The sequence below is a fragment of the Eubalaena glacialis genome, chromosome 12 (assembly GCF_028564815.1).
Source record: "Eubalaena glacialis isolate mEubGla1 chromosome 12, mEubGla1.1.hap2.+ XY, whole genome shotgun sequence".
NCBI classification, from domain to species: domain Eukaryota; kingdom Metazoa; phylum Chordata; class Mammalia; order Artiodactyla; family Balaenidae; genus Eubalaena; species Eubalaena glacialis.
The window spans coordinates 89,311,972-89,329,481 of record NC_083727.1 but is presented as its reverse complement, the minus strand read 5'-3'; the positions used below and the strand labels follow the sequence as shown (position 1 = coordinate 89,329,481).

The 17,510-nt window shown below is 31.5% G+C and overlaps 1 protein-coding gene across 1 annotated transcript in view; it reads left to right on the top strand.

The window, feature by feature from the left end:
* EYS (eyes shut homolog) overlaps positions 1-17,510 on the top strand; it is a 1,734,738-nt gene that overhangs the window by 122,916 nt on the left and 1,594,312 nt on the right. The window contains exons 6-7 of the mRNA XM_061207220.1: positions 5,387-5,552; positions 14,919-15,058. Of these exons, the coding sequence (XP_061063203.1) occupies positions 5,387-5,552; positions 14,919-15,058 (306 nt within the window). The remainder of the gene's footprint in view (positions 1-5,386; positions 5,553-14,918; positions 15,059-17,510) is intronic.

The following is a 17,510-nucleotide window of genomic DNA, read 5'->3' as shown; positions in this document are numbered from 1 at the left end:
TGCTATTTATTTCTCCTTTTAGTTTTTTTTTGTATTTGCTTTATATATTTACTCCAGTGTTGGGTGTATAAATATTTATGAATGGTATATCTTCTTGATGGATTGACTCAGTATTTTACAATAACTGTCTTTGTCTCTTTTGACCAATTTTTGCTTAAAGTCTATTTTGTTTGATATAAGTGTAGCTACCTCTGCTTTCTTTTGGTTACTGTTTGCTTGAAATATTTTTCCCCATCTCTTCATTCTGTGTGTATGTCCTAAAAGCTAAATTGAGCCTTTTGTAGGCAGCATATCATTGGATGTTTTTGAACTTTTTTCTGTGTGAATTCATCATTGCTTTTTCAAAATCACTAAATTTCTTTAAGCTAAGTGGAATATGATATTTTACAAATAAATAAAATGTCAGTGATATTTTAGTACTAATTCAAGAAGAATGAGTGAGAAAGAAATGGTACTGCAAGGAGAGGTTGTGACAAAAACAATAAAATTTCAGATTCATAACATTTTACACTTCAGATTTCTAGTGATTATATATCTTTAGTGTTAACTGATTAGACTTGTACCAATAACATTTCTATTGGAGAATAAAGAGGAGACAAAAAATTAAGTTAAATGATTTTAAACCAAATATATATGTTTATGTCCTGGCGTTGTGAGAACTGAGGTGTATGATCTTTTAAAAAATCTCATAATTGTTGTCTTTTTATCTGAAGTTTAGAACAAAATATAAAAGGACTTTCTTTACCAAGGTTGTTGAAAAAATCACATGAAATGAATTAGACAATGCTTTTGAACTCATTTGAACAATGATAACATATATATGGCAAAATGGTCTCTCTCTCTCTCTCTGTCTCACATACATGCACACAAACACAGAGAGAGAGAGACAGAGACAGAGAGGGACAGCACTGAGGCAAAGGGAGAGAGATGTGGTATCCTTATTATTAGTATCTTCATTATGTAAAGAAAAAAATTTCTATATTTTAAACACAGTTTCTAAACCCTGGCATAAATGCTTACATAGAACCATCAGGGAATACAGATGTTGTAAGATAGGTATGAGCCATGATTTGGGGATACAATTTCTTTGAAAGAGAGAAGTTTAAGATGCTTGTACAGCACAAGAAGCAGAATATCTAAAAGAAATCATTATCTTGCCTAAGAAATATAGCTGTTAAAATAACTCAGCATCTAGAGTTGTTTTTAAATCCTCTTCATACTATCAATCAAAATTTTTTCCCTTTATAAAAAACAAAAGCCTTAAGAAAGCACCATCAAATGCTTTCATCACATGATATGTTAAATCAGTTAGTTAGGGTTATAAAAGTACTATGAATATGTATTTTTTGTCAATCAAGTAAAAGTCACAAAACTTTGGTATTGCAAAATATGCTCTTACTGATGTAATATATACTGACATGTGATATAAGAAATAGATTGCTTTCCTTTTTATGGACAATTTTCTTGATTCTCTTGCTTCTTTTTACTGTCATTCTGAAACTGCTTCATCATTGTCTTAATTTCACTGCTTGCTTACCAAAATTATGCTTTCACAAGCTTATGAAAGTTCAAAGTTAATTCAAGTTTAGTTTTCTAATATGTGGCAGTTAATTAATTCACTATCAACAATAAGATATGTGTTCACTTTCAAATGAATGTTTGTATATCCCAACCACTGACACCCCACTCAATTCCAAAAGAAATAGTACAAATGCTGAATTGTTTGCTGTTTTTAATTTTTATATATAAACTGGGCAGTTACCTACAAGATAGACTAATACTGCTTTTCCATGTATATTTTATTAGCAATTTATAAACACCTATAGTTTACTGTAATAAATGTAATATTAATTTTCTTACAGATATGTGAGCTATATACTTTATAAGATTATCACCAACTTATAGATATTTCATATTTGAAACAAACCTCAGAAAATGAGTTCAGTCTCACCTCTAGATAGAGAAAAGTTTTGATAAGTGTGTTAGATAGGTTATGCTGTGGTAATCCCCTACAAACATCCAAATTCATACACACACACACACACACACACACACACGTCAGAGGCTTAGAACAACAGAATACCATTTTTCTCTCTCTCATGACATGTCAGCTGCAGCTCTGTTCTTCATCTGCCTTCATTTCAGGAATAATACTTTGAATATATAATCAATTTAGGGCAGCCAACCATCCCAGTTTGCCTAGGATCGAGTGCCTTCACTGGACATATAGGGATTTCAGTGTTAAAAAAATTAAGTCCCAGACAAACAAGTGAATTGTTCACCTTAAATCCACTCTGTCAATGCAAGTGAACCCCTTTTATTTCAGGGGAGTCATATTTCTATTTCATGAATGAAGGTTGAAACTTATGAATGTTGAAGAAGTAGATCTGGAATGTCTGGAAATAGATCTTCTAGACAAGCACAGATTTTCTAACAAATATTTGTTACTTAATCCATGAATTAAATGGGAAATATATAATAGTATTAAAAATAAGGTAAAGTTTAACTCCAACTATTTGTATTAATTTTGTAAAGTATTAATTCCAGCTATTAATTTGGGGAGGATTAAAACATCAAATAGCTAAATGATTATTTTCTTGTAAAACTTTGAATCCCCTTTGGTCCAAATAAAATTGATAAAGAAAAATTAGTATTACCATGGCACCTGGGGTCACTGTTGAACTTCAGGTAACTTAATGACAGAGAGGACTATTAATTCTATTGGAAATTAACGTCAATATAAAAAAGAGGTCACTTTAGAGTAACTGAATTCACAAAGACGCTGATCTTGTCATACAAATGCTTCTGAATTGTTAAATTGTCTGTCTATTTAAGTTTATGAGAATTAATGAAATAGTGTTTTAATGGGCAATAGGTATTACGTGAGTCATCAGGTCCATGTGAATTCAGAATGACTAATTTCCTCCATTAATGGCGTTTTCAAAATTCATACTCAAAAAGAAAAGAATCAATTTATTGAAAACCATCTTACTTGAACAAAGTAGCACTATGCAGAAAAACGTTTATGAATTCATGGTCAAATTGTTAAATAATTTTCCACAAAAATATCGTATTATTAAAGTGTTATCACTTGTTTAACATCCTCCTCCATATGACAACTATTCCTTAGGAGTATCATCTGGAAATATGGTTTTTCCAATAAACTAAAATGAATCCACCAAAATGCAAATCCACCTCTTCTAACAAACAAGAAGACCTACACTATATTTTCATGTTTTATATTTTTACTTGGCTGCTAGAACACTCAGAGCTATTCAGAGTTTAGGTTTTAGTTTACTTGCCTAAAAGCCTCCACTCTTCAATCTCACTATTTTACTTTACTTCTGTTCTATTCACGTGTTTTCATTTATTTTCTTGTTGTTGCTGTGGAATGTGTGTGTTAGTATGAATTCTCACATGAACACACAAGTCATTGACTGAGATCACCTTTAGAATAGACCTATATCATGATACTTCCTAAACTTTACATATGGTCTAAGGAAATAAATTGCTAACACTCAGGTTGCTGCCAGACACAATTTTCTGTGTTGCAATAATCTATATATAGTAATAAAAGCTCCAATTTCCCATCCTAAATAAGTTCTTGTAAACCCAAACTTTGTTTAGAGACAGGAAAGCTTCACAGTGTCCTTGTTCAGGATAGAAGGGTCTAAAGATGGAAAAATTGTTCTGACGTTCCTTGAAAACTATCATGGAGAGCTTTGGTTTTTTTATTCAGATAAATCTTGAGTCCTATTTTGTCTCCAAGTAACATTCAAACTAGCAGGATAAGCACCATAGCATCACTGTGAGCAAGGATCCATGTTATGCCTATGATTTTGCCTGGCATCTGTCATCATTAGCTGGCCCCTATTTTTTACTTGTCCACCTCCCCTAGAGTTATTACAGAAGATGTAAAGTCTTATTTCTAAATGGACCCATCATTCTTGAGTTTGCCAGACAGAAATGAGGATTATACACATATATTTGGTGCAGCTGCCTCTGATATTCTTAGTTTAAAACACGCACACACACATATACAAATAAAAAAAAAAATCTAAGAGACGGCTTAGTTTAAGTTGAGTTTTTTGGTTTTTTGTTTTCTTTTCAATAAAAAGATGACTCTACTGGTTCTTGATACAAACCATATACTACTATGCTACGTTTATTTTGTACAGTCATGAATTCAAATTTATTAGGCCTTCATATTTCTTATCACAATGAAGATCACAAATCCACTGACAGTGAAGATTGGCTAATACCATTTGGAGAGTTTAAATTCTGTGTCTTAGTATAAAAATTATGGGTTAAAACTTTCAGTGATCTCAAGTCTTAGAAATTTATCATACAATGGTGTTCTCTTGGTAGCCACTCAATATAATGAAATGATAATTTTTTCAGATTGTTTCTAGTCTTTAGTGTTGATTTCAGTTAGGTATATGGTCTTGTACTAATTTATATAAAAATTCATACTTTAAGATTCATACTTTGTGTAGCCATTAGGAATTCTATTGTGAATCCAGGTAGAAGACCATTATGACCTGAAACAATTAGAACAAAGCTTGCTTAGTACAGTAATTTCATTAAAGGAAATGTTAGATGCTAGTGAGTCCTTGTGCCTCATGACTCAGCTGTGCTTCCTTCTGCCAAATTCATGGGGGGATTTGTTCGTTGGAAACTAGGAGAATTAGAAATGGCTTAAGATATGCCCTAAACAGAATATATGGCCATTGTCTGTCTCCAGGGTTTAAATGTATCTTATTGACTTATGTCATCCTAAGACCTCAGTAAAGTGGCATGCATTAAAACTTAATGATGGCTTGAATGTGACTTAAAATTGTTTAAATTTAATTAATTTCATTGTGGATATAACCAGATATGAATTCTGTCTTTGAAGATACTAGAGATTACTGCAGATAAATCATATTATTAGAAAATACGCCCTGATTATATTAAAATATTTTCAAATAATATACCTTTAAAAAACCAACAAACTTAAACAGTACCTTGGCATTTCATTGTGTTAATCCAAGTGAGCCACTGATGTTTTAGATGATGCATCTCATAATTTATACCATGATTATTTTTCATTTGTGAAAAAAATTATAACCCAGCAGACGGAACATAAGGAAACACTGTAGGTTAAGGAGTGAGTCAAAGCCAAAAGAATATCACATAGACAGTATGAACATGAACATGAGGCAAGATGCTACAGAAAGAGAAGAGAAAGGAATAGAAGGAATAAGAAGAGTGGTATATTATGTGTCTTCTATAGACTTTTTTTAAATTGGTGGTTTTAGAAATTAGCTGTGTGCTTGTATAAGCAAAAGCTTATATACCAAAACATATTTCAGTTTTTAATCAATTTTATTACTTCCTTTATTAGTATATATGCACTCCAGGGTGCACAAGAAATTCATGTCGATTTGTGAAGAATGCTTGCTTAATTCATCTCTATGCCTGCTACTGTGGCGCCATCAGCCATGATATTTGTCAAGCTGAAGTTGCAAGTCCTCCTCAATTTAAATACGTGTGGCAATTGAAATTTACAGGTAATTCAATTAAAGTGTTTTTTTTTTTTTTTAATTTGCTTAAGTCAGTTCAAAATTTACTAGGTAAGTATTCATTTTCCAATCACACAAAAGACTTTATATCTCAAAACACAAAATAATGTAAAAATGAATTTAATACTCTTATTCTCTGATGTGTTCCTTTAAAAGACATACATATGCTTATCATCTACTACATCCCAGGAATTCTGCTTGGTACAAGATATATAATTGTGAAAAAAACTAGAATTATCCTCTACTCTCACAGATCTAACTATTTTTTGGAGGGATTTATTGGGCAAATACTCACAATGATAAATATATAATTGTAAATTGAAGTAAAATGCTCCTACAGAAAGAAACATCCTCCTATGCAAACTAATAACCAAAGAACCTGTTTAAAAAAAAAAAGAAAATATGGGCAATTGGGAGAGTAGGTTGGGAGGTCAGATGAAGTTTCTATGATAAAATGTAACACAGATAGGGACCTCCCTGGTGGCACAGTGGTTAAGAATCTGCCTGCCAATGCAGGAGACACGGGTTCGAGCCCTGGTCCGGGAAGATCCCACATGCCGCGGAGCAACTAAGCCTGTGCGCCACAACAACTGAAGCCTGCGTGCCCTAGAGCCCGTGCTCTGCAACAAAAGAAGCCACTGCTATGAGTAGTCCGCACACCGCAACGAAGAGTAGCCCCCGCTCGCCGCAACTGAAGAAAGCCCGCGCACAGCAATGAAGACCCGACACACCCAAAAATAAATAATTAAATAAATAAATAATTAAAAAAAAAAAAAAGTAACAGAGATAAATACAGTGAGACCATGGTAGAGAAGTTGGAGAAGACAGCATTCTAGATTGAGGGAATTTTATTTTAAAAATAACAATGTTTCCAAATGTACAAATGTTCGCAGTTATACAAGACAAATAAGTTTTGGAAATATGTACAATATAGGGCCTATGATTAGCAATAATATATTGTATATTTAAAATTGTTCTAAGAGGACAGATCTTATGTTGAATAGTCTCACCACAAAAGGAAAAAAAAAAAAAAAAAGCCAAAAACAGAGAGGGTGGGAGGAAATTTTTGGAGGTGATGGATAAATTGACAACATTGACTGTGTTTATGGCTTCACGGGTGTATACTTACTCTAAACACATCAGGTTGTACACATTAAATATCTCCAACTTTTTGTATGTCAATCAGACTCCAATAAAGCACATTAGGAAAAAAAAAAAAAAAAAAAACGCTAAGAAGTGATGGTCCTTTGAAGTTCTGGCTGAAACTCTGAGAACAATAGTAATAATAAGATTTGGGAAAGAAAGTAATGTCCAAACTAAAATGTGGGGTTAAAATCCTTGTAGAGTTTGACACATTAAAAAAAATTAAAAAAAGGTCAGGTGGAGAAATAGATTGGAGAGGGGAAAAATGGTAGAGTTAGTTGTAGTCATATTGTGAGGGGATGGAAAGTCCTGTTTATGGATTGTATACAAAGAGCAAGTGATAGAGGTGTCAAGAGGAAGCCTTGTTTTCTGGCTTTAACTCTTGAAATAAAATACTTCCAACACATATTTGACTAAATATATTACTAATTGTTTTATACAATGGCAGTTCCTATTCAAAATCTATTTTGATGAGCATAATTTTCTGTTTGATTAATCTTTGAATGCTATTTGACTTAGCTCAAGCAAATTGATCCACATTCTTGAAATTGAACAGTACTTCAATTAATTATTTTAAAGAATATTTCCTCTGTCAATGATATTTTGGCATTATAGTTTATCAACAATCAGCAAATTAGTAGATTTGACATATCTGTTCTCAACCAATGGCTAATTTTATTCAATTGACAACAGCTGCACTTATAAGAGTACTATTACATTAAAACAGTCTTGAAGTAAACTAACAAATTAGCCTTTTAAACAGAAGACATGGTAATTTATTTCAACATGATTATAAGATGGTGTGCTGGAGAGTTAACAACCCTTAATGACAGAAATAGTGATTCATTAAGCAAATCACACTCAAGACCAGAAGTGATAGAAGAGAGTAGTAACTTGTTAATTATATCATGGTAGTGCAGAAAGGAACTTCAGAGGCTCTGGTATGAATACCTACTATTTCACAAATTACACAATCAAACCAAACAAACAAGAACAACAACTGAGGCTAGAGAAGTTACCTGAAATATCCGGTCTCAGAACAATTTAGGGATTGTGTTAGCTCAGTCGTTTTTAAACCTTGGCCACATAGTATAAGCACCCAAGGCACTTTTAAAACATACTACTGCTAGACTTCCACTACAAAACAATCAAACTGGAATTTTGTAGTGAGGTGGACACAGATCTTTAAGGTTCCATTAAAATACATTTAGGGCTTCCCTGGTGGCGCAGTGGTTAAGAATCTGCTTGCCAATGCAGGGGACACGGGTTCGAGCCCTGGTCTGGGAAGATCCCACATGCCGTGGAGCAACTAAGCCCGGGAGCCACAACTACTGAGCCTGAGCGTCTGGAGCCTGTGCTCCGCAACAAGAAAGCCCGCGACAGTGAGAGGCCAGCGCATCGCAATGAAGAGTGGCCCCCGCTCGCCGCAACTGGAGAGAGCCCGCACACAGAAACGAAGACCCAACACAGCCAAAAATAAATAAATTAATTAATTAATTAAAAAAAAAAAAAGAAAAATTTAATGTGCAGAGTGAGAAACATAGTCTTCTATTACCAGCCAAATCAGTTCATGGACTCCAGTGCCTGCATCATTTTTATATTTGATTTCCCTTTGTCTCCAAGTAGGAATAATGGAATATATACATTCACTTAATTTTAAACATTAATCTTATTTGAAAACTAAAAATGGGTAAAGGGAACATATTCACAACAATAAAATACCAAATAGTGTTTTTAGGAAAAATAGGGGGAGTAATAGGAAATCAAATTGCTAGTGGATAAATCATCTCTGAGCAAATGTAGTTATTTTATGAATGACAGTGGTATAACATATATTTTCTAGGACATGAGGGGTAATATGAAGTCAAAATTGCTCATGGATAAATCAGCTCTCAGCAATTATCATCAAAGTAACAAAAGCGTACTTAGTCATTATCCTTTCATGAATCTACGTTCAGAAATTAATGAATATATCTAATTATCACAAAAATACGAATTATGTGACCTACACATGTGAGAATTTAAATGACCTGGACTGTCCCAAGTGAAAGAAGCAGTTTGATAAAGCTCAATAGTCAAAAAATTATTTAAGCAGAGCCGCCTAAATTCTTTTTAATGTCAGTACAGGATTCAGCAGTGCAACTTTTCTCAGTAAAGTTTAAAAAAAAACAGAATATAGGATAGATTTAAATATGTAAATAGAATTACACATTTTATGTAATTCCTATTTTTTCTTGTTGCTGTTAAGATCTTACTTTCTTTTTTTCTCATAAAATATAATTGAAGAGGAACATTACAATCAAGCTGGTAAATTTGCATGGGGTGCATTAATTTTACCAGCAGTAAAATTATTTTAATTAAGAGATTTTTCTACCAACTAAATGAAGTGTCTTACACACCCAATCAATTCTTGCCAATATGATTGCTCTACAAAGAAGGGAAGGTAATTAATTAGAAGAAGTCCCTTCAAGGACAATTGGTCTATGGTGCACAACTTGAGAAAGAGCTGACATGCACTGTTTCTTTTCAATGTCATCATCTATGTTCATTATATGTATTATTAGGTTTGAGAAAAGGACATACTGACAGAGTGGATAATGAGTTGTGAAATGAAATAAGATAATATGAATCATGGTTAAGAAAAGATGAAATCACAGCAAAAAAAGGAGATAAGTTTGCTTTGAATGTCTTTATTTTTTTAAAGCTTATGATCATTTCTGTTTAGTTAACTACATTAAACATATACATTTAAAACTTTTAATATGTACCAGTGAACTTTTTTTGTAAATGAACAGTGATTCATGTATTTGTGAACTGTTATTGCAAACCAATATTTACTTTTAATTCTCTTTTTTTTCCTTCAAGAAGTAGTGGATTATATTTTTGACAGAAGATGTTTCAATATATTAATTACAATCAATTCATTATTAGTTATTGTTGTAATTTTACAGTGATTACTGTGAGAATAGAAAATCCTGTATCTCTAAGGAAATCTTTATCAAAAGTATTTTTCTTACCATACTGCTCCACTTTCAAGTCTGCTTTTGTTAAATACCTACTATTGTTTCTATATCCATTGAGGATGTTAGGACCTTATTTCAAGATTTAAATAGCAAATCTGAGTTTTAAAAACCAAATGTGGTTTAATGATTTTTACTTATATTACTATAATAATGTTTTCAAAACAGTTTTCGGTAACAGAATTGTGTTAATTGATTAATATGCTAAAAAAAATAAATGACTTTCAAATACAGATAAGAGCTAACTAAATGATACAATGAAAGAAAAGATGTTATGTAAACAGCAGTTAAAATATTAAAATTCCTAGGACTAAAATTAGCAAAAGCATTAAAGTTCTAAGTTGAGAAAACTTTAAATATTGCCACAGTATATTTACAAACACAGTATCTGGGAAGAAATTTCTAAAAATACACCATGTTGATGGAGAGGAGACCTAACATATTAAAAATTTCAAATCACCATATTATTTTATGTATTTATTAAGATTTCAATGAAATAAGAACAATACTTTTATATTCATTTTAAGTTCCACATAGAAAACTAAATAGACAAATAAAGCCAGGTGTACTCTAAAAAAAGCACATGGTGCAGGTTGGTGGGGTAGAGACTTAGCTCTCCCAGATATTAAAGCATATTATAGAGCTTCAATAATGAAAAGCATGGTATTGTTGCATTGATAGTCAAAATATAAGCAAAATACAAAGTCCAAAAATAAATCCAAATATGCAGAGAATTTAGCATATAATAGAATTTGCCATCTCAATCTTTAGGATAAATAGGGACTATTCAATATTTGATGTTGAACAACAGAATCGTCATCTGGAAAAAAGTCTGATTTGTATCTTAGTACATACTCTGGGTTAAATTCATATTAATAAAAATTTTATATATAAAAATTGAGATGATAAAAACATCAAAAAAATGTTGGAGAATTACTTTATAAACTTGGATGAGAGAGGTATTTATAGTTACCAACAAAACGTAGAAGCCACAAAGAAAAGACTGGTAATTTGACTGCATGAAAAGCAAAAATATCTACCTGTGAAGACTACATAGAAGCAAATGACAAAAGAAAATTTTACATGAGACATAGAAAGTATTGCTAAATATTTGAGAAAATGCTTAGCTTTACTTATAATGAGAGCAAAGCACATTTTTAAAAGCACCATAAATATATAATTTTTCTTCTATAAGACTGGCAAAACTTTGAGAGTTTGACAACTTGCTGATTTTATCTATTGACGGTGAAATGGAAAATCACTATAATATCTGAGCAGAGCAATTTTGCAATATTTATCAATACTATAAATGTATATACTTCTTGACCTAGCTTTCCCAACACATGTATCTCATCCACATGATGAGTAATATAGGTGCAAGATTATACATGGCATCATTGGCTCTTTGAGCAAAAGAGTAAACACAGATGTAGAAATGACTGTGGAATACTCCCAGTACTGATTTGACAATCTATGAGATATATGATAAAGGGAAAAGAAAGGAAGGCATGCAATAATGTAGAATTGTATATGTAATAGGCTACCTTTTGATTCATTATATTCTACTTGGGATCCTCTCTCTTGAAGCCTTTTTTATTATGTTCTTTGTCTCGGTGTACTGCAATTTCACTATATTGAAACTTTTGAGGATTATATTCTTCTTAAAAAAATGAAATATCATTGAAATATTATATTAGTTTCAGGTGTACATCATAATGGTTCTATATTTGTATATATTGTGAAATGATCACCACAGAAAGTTTAGTTAACATTCATCACGGCACATAGTTACATTTTTTTCTTGTGATGAGATATTTTAAGATTTACTCTGTTAACAATTTTCAAATGTACAGTACAGTACCATAAATTATAGTAACCATGTACATTACATCCCCAGGACTTACTTATTTTACAGCTGGAAATTTGTACCTTTTGACCACTATGCCCCGTTTCACCCATCCTCCACCCCCCATTTCTGGCAATCACCAATCTGGTTTAATTTTTTTTTTTTTTTAGATTTTTTCTTTTAGATTCCACATATAAGTGAGATTATACTGTATTTGTCTTTCTCTGTCTGACTTATTTTACTTAGCATAATGCCCTTGAGGTCCATTCATGTTGTTGCAAATGGCAAGATTCCATTTTTTTATGGCTGAACAATATTTTTATATATTTATATATATATACATAATCCCATTTTATTTATATATATGTAAATATGCATATACATACATATATATATATATATATATATATATATATATATCTGCCGCACCTTCTTTATCCATTCATCCACTGATGGACACTTAGGTAGCTTCCATGTCTTGGCTGTTGTAAATAATGCTGCAGTGAACATGGGGTGCAGACATCTTTCTGAGTTAGTGTTTTTGTTTCCTTTGAATAAAAACCCAGAAGTAGAATTGCTAGATCATATGGTAATTCTATTTTTGAATTTCTTTGAGGAAACTCCATACAGTTTTTCATAGTGGCTGCACTAATTTACATTCCCATGATTGTATTCTTGTTCATATCTTGTTCATATCTCTTGATAAACCCTTTTATTTGGAAGCACGTCTTTCAATTTTTAGGTAGTCTCTGTATTATGTCACTAAGAATTTTTTTTCTGTTTTATTTTTCTGTACCCCTAAGTCCAAAATTTTGATATTGCATCTCCTAAATTGATTCTTTCATTTTCTCATAATCTCTTATTTATTTTCCATCATTTTATTTTGTTTATTTTCTACTCTATTCCCCATTTAAATATCTCAAAACTAGTGTTGAATTTTTGTTTTATTATATTTGTAATTGTCTAGAGAATTTTCAGTTGTCTAAATTGTACATTTTCATGATATTCTGTTGTTTTATATAAATAAAATAACTTTTCTTATGTCTATAATACTATTATAGCTTTGATTTGTTTTAATTTTCTTCTGTTCCATTCAGTACCTCAATTTTCTGTAAGTTGAACGATGTTTTGTTCTTTCTCACTTGGAGTCTTTCTGCCAACTTCAGATGACTCTATTTAGAGGCGAAGACTTAAAAAGATTCCCTTTCTCCAAAGAATAAACCTTGAAAATTATTTATTTGTGGGCCTGGGGGAGGTGAGTGAAGAGTCAGTATAATATTCGAATTTGTGATTTGGGAGAGAAGCTGTGTTACTAATCTCCCTGTTTCCAGAACCCACCTCAGTACCACATTCTCGGATATCTTTAAGTTCTGAGTATCTCAAGATTGTCTAGGTAAATGACTTTGTTTTCATAAACATGCCTTCTAATTAGACTTTTGTGTTTTTTCTGTTCCCATTCTGCTAATTTAGTCCCCACGCCTCCACCATCTTTTCAGCTTCTCAAAATTTGTTTTCTCCCCTCTAGCTCTCTTACTGCATTAAAGTTTTGTTTTATTTTATTAATTAATTAATTTATTTTGTTACCTCCTTTTAGAAGTCTGGGGAGGAGGAGGCAAAAATATCTCAGTTAAATCCAAACGTTTAATCAGATATATCATTATGGAAAACTTTGTAAATTGGACAATTTACATGAAATAGATGCATTCCTAGAAAAATACTAGTTGGCAAACTGATTCAATAATAAGTATAAAATCTGAATAATCCTACAAGCTCTAAAGTAATTGAATAAAATAGTTTTAAAAAAATCTTTTCACAATGAAGAATACTCAAAAAATAGGGTCTTATATCCAAGTTATCCCAAATATTGAATAAACAGTTAAATGTAATACTATTTCCTTCAGAAAATAAAAGAATTCATTGTACCAGGCTGACATAACCATATTATAGTTATTTTCTCTCAGCACGCTGAAGATATGATTTTTATTGACATCATTAATTTACTTCTCTTTCTTGTGCCTGATCTGCTGATAATCCTATCCATTGATTATTTTATTACTAATATAGTAATAATATTTTATAATCTTAAGAATACAAGCAGTCAAGTTACACTGGTAAGGCTGAAAATAGTTTGAAATATTCTGCATGGCTTCCTTTTTTTCCAGAGTGATAGGTGATATTTCTAAATGAGGTCTGCACACAGCAGGGAGATTTCAGCTTGTGAACCCTGTCTATTTATAATTCAGCTGTACTTTGCATAATTTAGATGATATTTTGCAAGAAGTCATGTCTCACGAATCGTAGGTTTGTAAATTACAAACAATTCTAAAATAGAGATATCAGCTAGAGGGTTTTGTGGATAAATACTATCTCCCTAAGAAATATTTTAGTCTCCTTTATAGGAGGTTTAGTTATATGCACAAGGAGATTGTATCAGGCCCCCCATGTTCTTTCATTACCTGGAAATGTTACATCCACTAACGAAAGATAAGAAGTGCTCAGTTTGACTAAATTAACTCCTTTCTCCCCACAATTCTAGTATTTCCATTTGGGTTTTTGCTTTTTTTCACAGTTTCCAAATCTCTCTTTCCATAATTCCCTATCTGTTTACCAGTTATATTCATCTTTTCCTATAGATACTTCAACACATTTACCACAGATATTGTACAGTCTTAGTATAATTCTAAGCCTGGGTTATCTGTGTGTCTGCTTTTATATGTCACATTATTTTGCTTTTTAGCAATTTCATTCTTTATTGTGTCACAGATATTATATTTAACAGCAGAGCATGAAGTAGCTGCATTATATATGTATATGTATAAATGTGTTTACTTATGTCTATACCTACGTGTACACACACACACACACTCACATTCCCTGACTTTCTTCCTTCTTGTCAGGAACCTAGGATGAGGTACTGACCATTTTTCTATTATAAATATTTTAAGGAATTTTTACAAATTTCTTTTGAAATGGTTCCCTATACAACTACAATAGATAAAGAGCAAACATTTTTTGTGTAAAATGTATTGTTTATCATTATTACATTATTTTTATAAATATTAATTGGAAGTTTATTTGGCATTTGATTGTTTTTTAAAATGCATGGCCTGGAAACTGTGTCTTATTCTGTTGCTGTATTTCTTAGTCCATTTTTTAAATGAGAGGGTTGGGCCTTATTCTGTTTTAGGTATCTTTCAAATCTAATATTCTACAAACGTAGAAGTTTATTTTGTGTAAGTGTTGTCAAATTGCATTTATCAAGTAATGTGACAACTGCCTTTAATAATTCAATGTGAATTCAAGTGTGTGAAAGGTTATTTAATGTTGCATCTCTTTGTTTGTAAGGATCTGAAGGTGAAAATCGTGAAGTGGTTACTGGTGGCTACTTCTTTCTCGCTTGCAGCTGCATGGAAGGTGCTGTCAGTCTGAACCGATCCGAAGCCCTTGGTCATGCGTGTTGGTTCCTACGTGAAGGAACAAGGAAGGTGAGGTACATTTCTGTAGTAGCTTCTTATTGCCTCTTTAACTCATAATTGTCTGATATAATTTGAAAAATGCTAGAAATGTGAAGGTTGCAAGTTCAATGTTCGAGATGTGCATAGCTTAAATATAACTTCATAAACAAATTCTCAACAATGTACTTGGAAATCTTTTTACTTCTTATATTTATAATATAGAGAGGTAGTAAAGAGTTTTAAGAATCACCTTATTCCTAGTCTTCTGTCTTCTATTTATAACTTACAGACTGATTTAAAGCCAGTCAAACACAGATGTGATAATGCCACTTTTTTGTTTAAAGATCGTAAAGAACTACCTTTGTCTTTGGAATGTAGTTAAATCTCTGGAAGATTTCTAGTTTCTGGTCAGTCTTACTACTAACAACTGTGGGACCTAAGGCAAAGATACAAAGAATGGCCTTCTTTTTCCCCATCTTACCTCTACCATGTACAAAATAGATATTTCCAAACAACACAACAAGAAACAAAAATTTTAGAATTTTAATTTTAAGTAGATAAGGAACTTCTTGTCAAAATGATTAAGGAGTTTTCCAAAAAGTTTAGAGAGTTAACCTAATATTTGTAACCTCTCTTGCCTGGACACAACCTAATTTGGTCATTTTATAGAAACAAAAACCAAATTTTAATTTTCTGTTTGGTGTATCATTCATATAAAATTTTCAATAAAGATTTGTAAGCTCTTTTCATTATGCATAAATACATTAATATTGAGCCAACTTTATAAAAAATAATGCAAATCATTTTGTACATAAAATACAACCATTTAGAGAGGCATTACAAATACAGGCAAACAGACTTCAAACTCTTCAGAACTTTTAATTTCACGTATGCCCTCAAATATATCTTTCATTATGTTTTTAAAATTCATGAACATATGTATTAAGCTTAATATACTTTTTCACATATGTATTTAGCTAAGTACAGATACACAACTATGCACATAGATGATTAAGTTTTTATCTTTAAGAAACATTTGACTTTATCAGCATATTAAAAAACAATATATATTATATTAATTTAAATAATTAAGTAACTGTTTTAGCAAACAAGCAAATCACATATTATCTTATATACATACTTCTATTTCTCTGTATTCTTTTAAAATAATTACCAACTTTAAATAAAGTAATTAACATTTGCTTTTTTAGACAATAGAAAACAGGGAGAGCAATCCAATAATTTTTAACTATTTTATTTTTTCATGAGCACACATTTTATATCACTTTATCAACTTTTTTGTTAGGCAAAATAAACATAAATATACCTATATAAACATAAATATACATCACCTAATGACATGTGCACATTTTAATTTCCATTCTATAAGAAACATGGTAATTTAAAACTATATTTAGAGATCAATATTTGTTTATTTTTCTTACTTAAAAATTATTAAGGTATCCAAAGATAATTTATTAATTCAATTTAGTATCAGTGTAAGGTCTTCCAAAGATTTGGAAACTGCAATTTATAATATCATGTTAAGTTCTTATAATTTGCAGTATCATCAATCAAACGCTCCAGTACATCAGTGTAGTAGAGTCAGTGAAAATGAATTAGATTTAACAGTTTAAATTATATTCATTATTAAAATTTCAAAAAATAAATACAATTTCAATTATGTCAACTTCATATTTTTATAATTATAAACAATCTGAGGAAACAATAATAGACCACTTTTTAAAAAGTTAAATTAAATTGTTAATTTGCCTGAGGAGTCTTTTAGTTATTGGGAAATTACATAAGATTTTTTTTTAATATAAATAAACCTCTGTGTTCACATATTTAAAAAAATCAAGACTTCTGAGCTCATGTCAGAACTCTAAGGGCCTAGTGCTTTTTTCATCTAAAAGACTAATTAAATTACCTGCACACACAGGTACACTTTTTCTGCTTTGTTAAATTTTTGGCAAAGGGAAAACACAAATATAACACAGTTAAACATTTTCTTCTCCTTGTATTTGTGACTGTGTGAACAATAGTCCTAGAATGTACATATAATTATATAAAATTATTTATGATCAATTAATTTAAATTTTTCCTAAGGAAAAAAAAGGAAGAAACAGCAAAAAAAAAGTGAAGGAAAGCTAGCTTCAGAGAGATATACAATCATGATGGTTAAAAGTTAACTATCTTCAGGACTTCCCTGATGGTCAAGTGATAAAGAATCTACCTTCCAATGCAGGGGACCTGGGTTCAATCCCTGGTCAGGGAACTAAAATCCCACATTCCATGGAGCAAATAATCCCACACACCACAACTACTGAGCTCGCGCACCTCAACAAGAAAACCCACGTGCCGCAAACTACAGAGCCCATGCGCCCTGGAACCCACATGCCACAACTAGAGAGAAGTCCACATGCTGCAATGAAGACCCCACACCACAACTAAAGATCTTGCATGCCTCAACGACGATCCT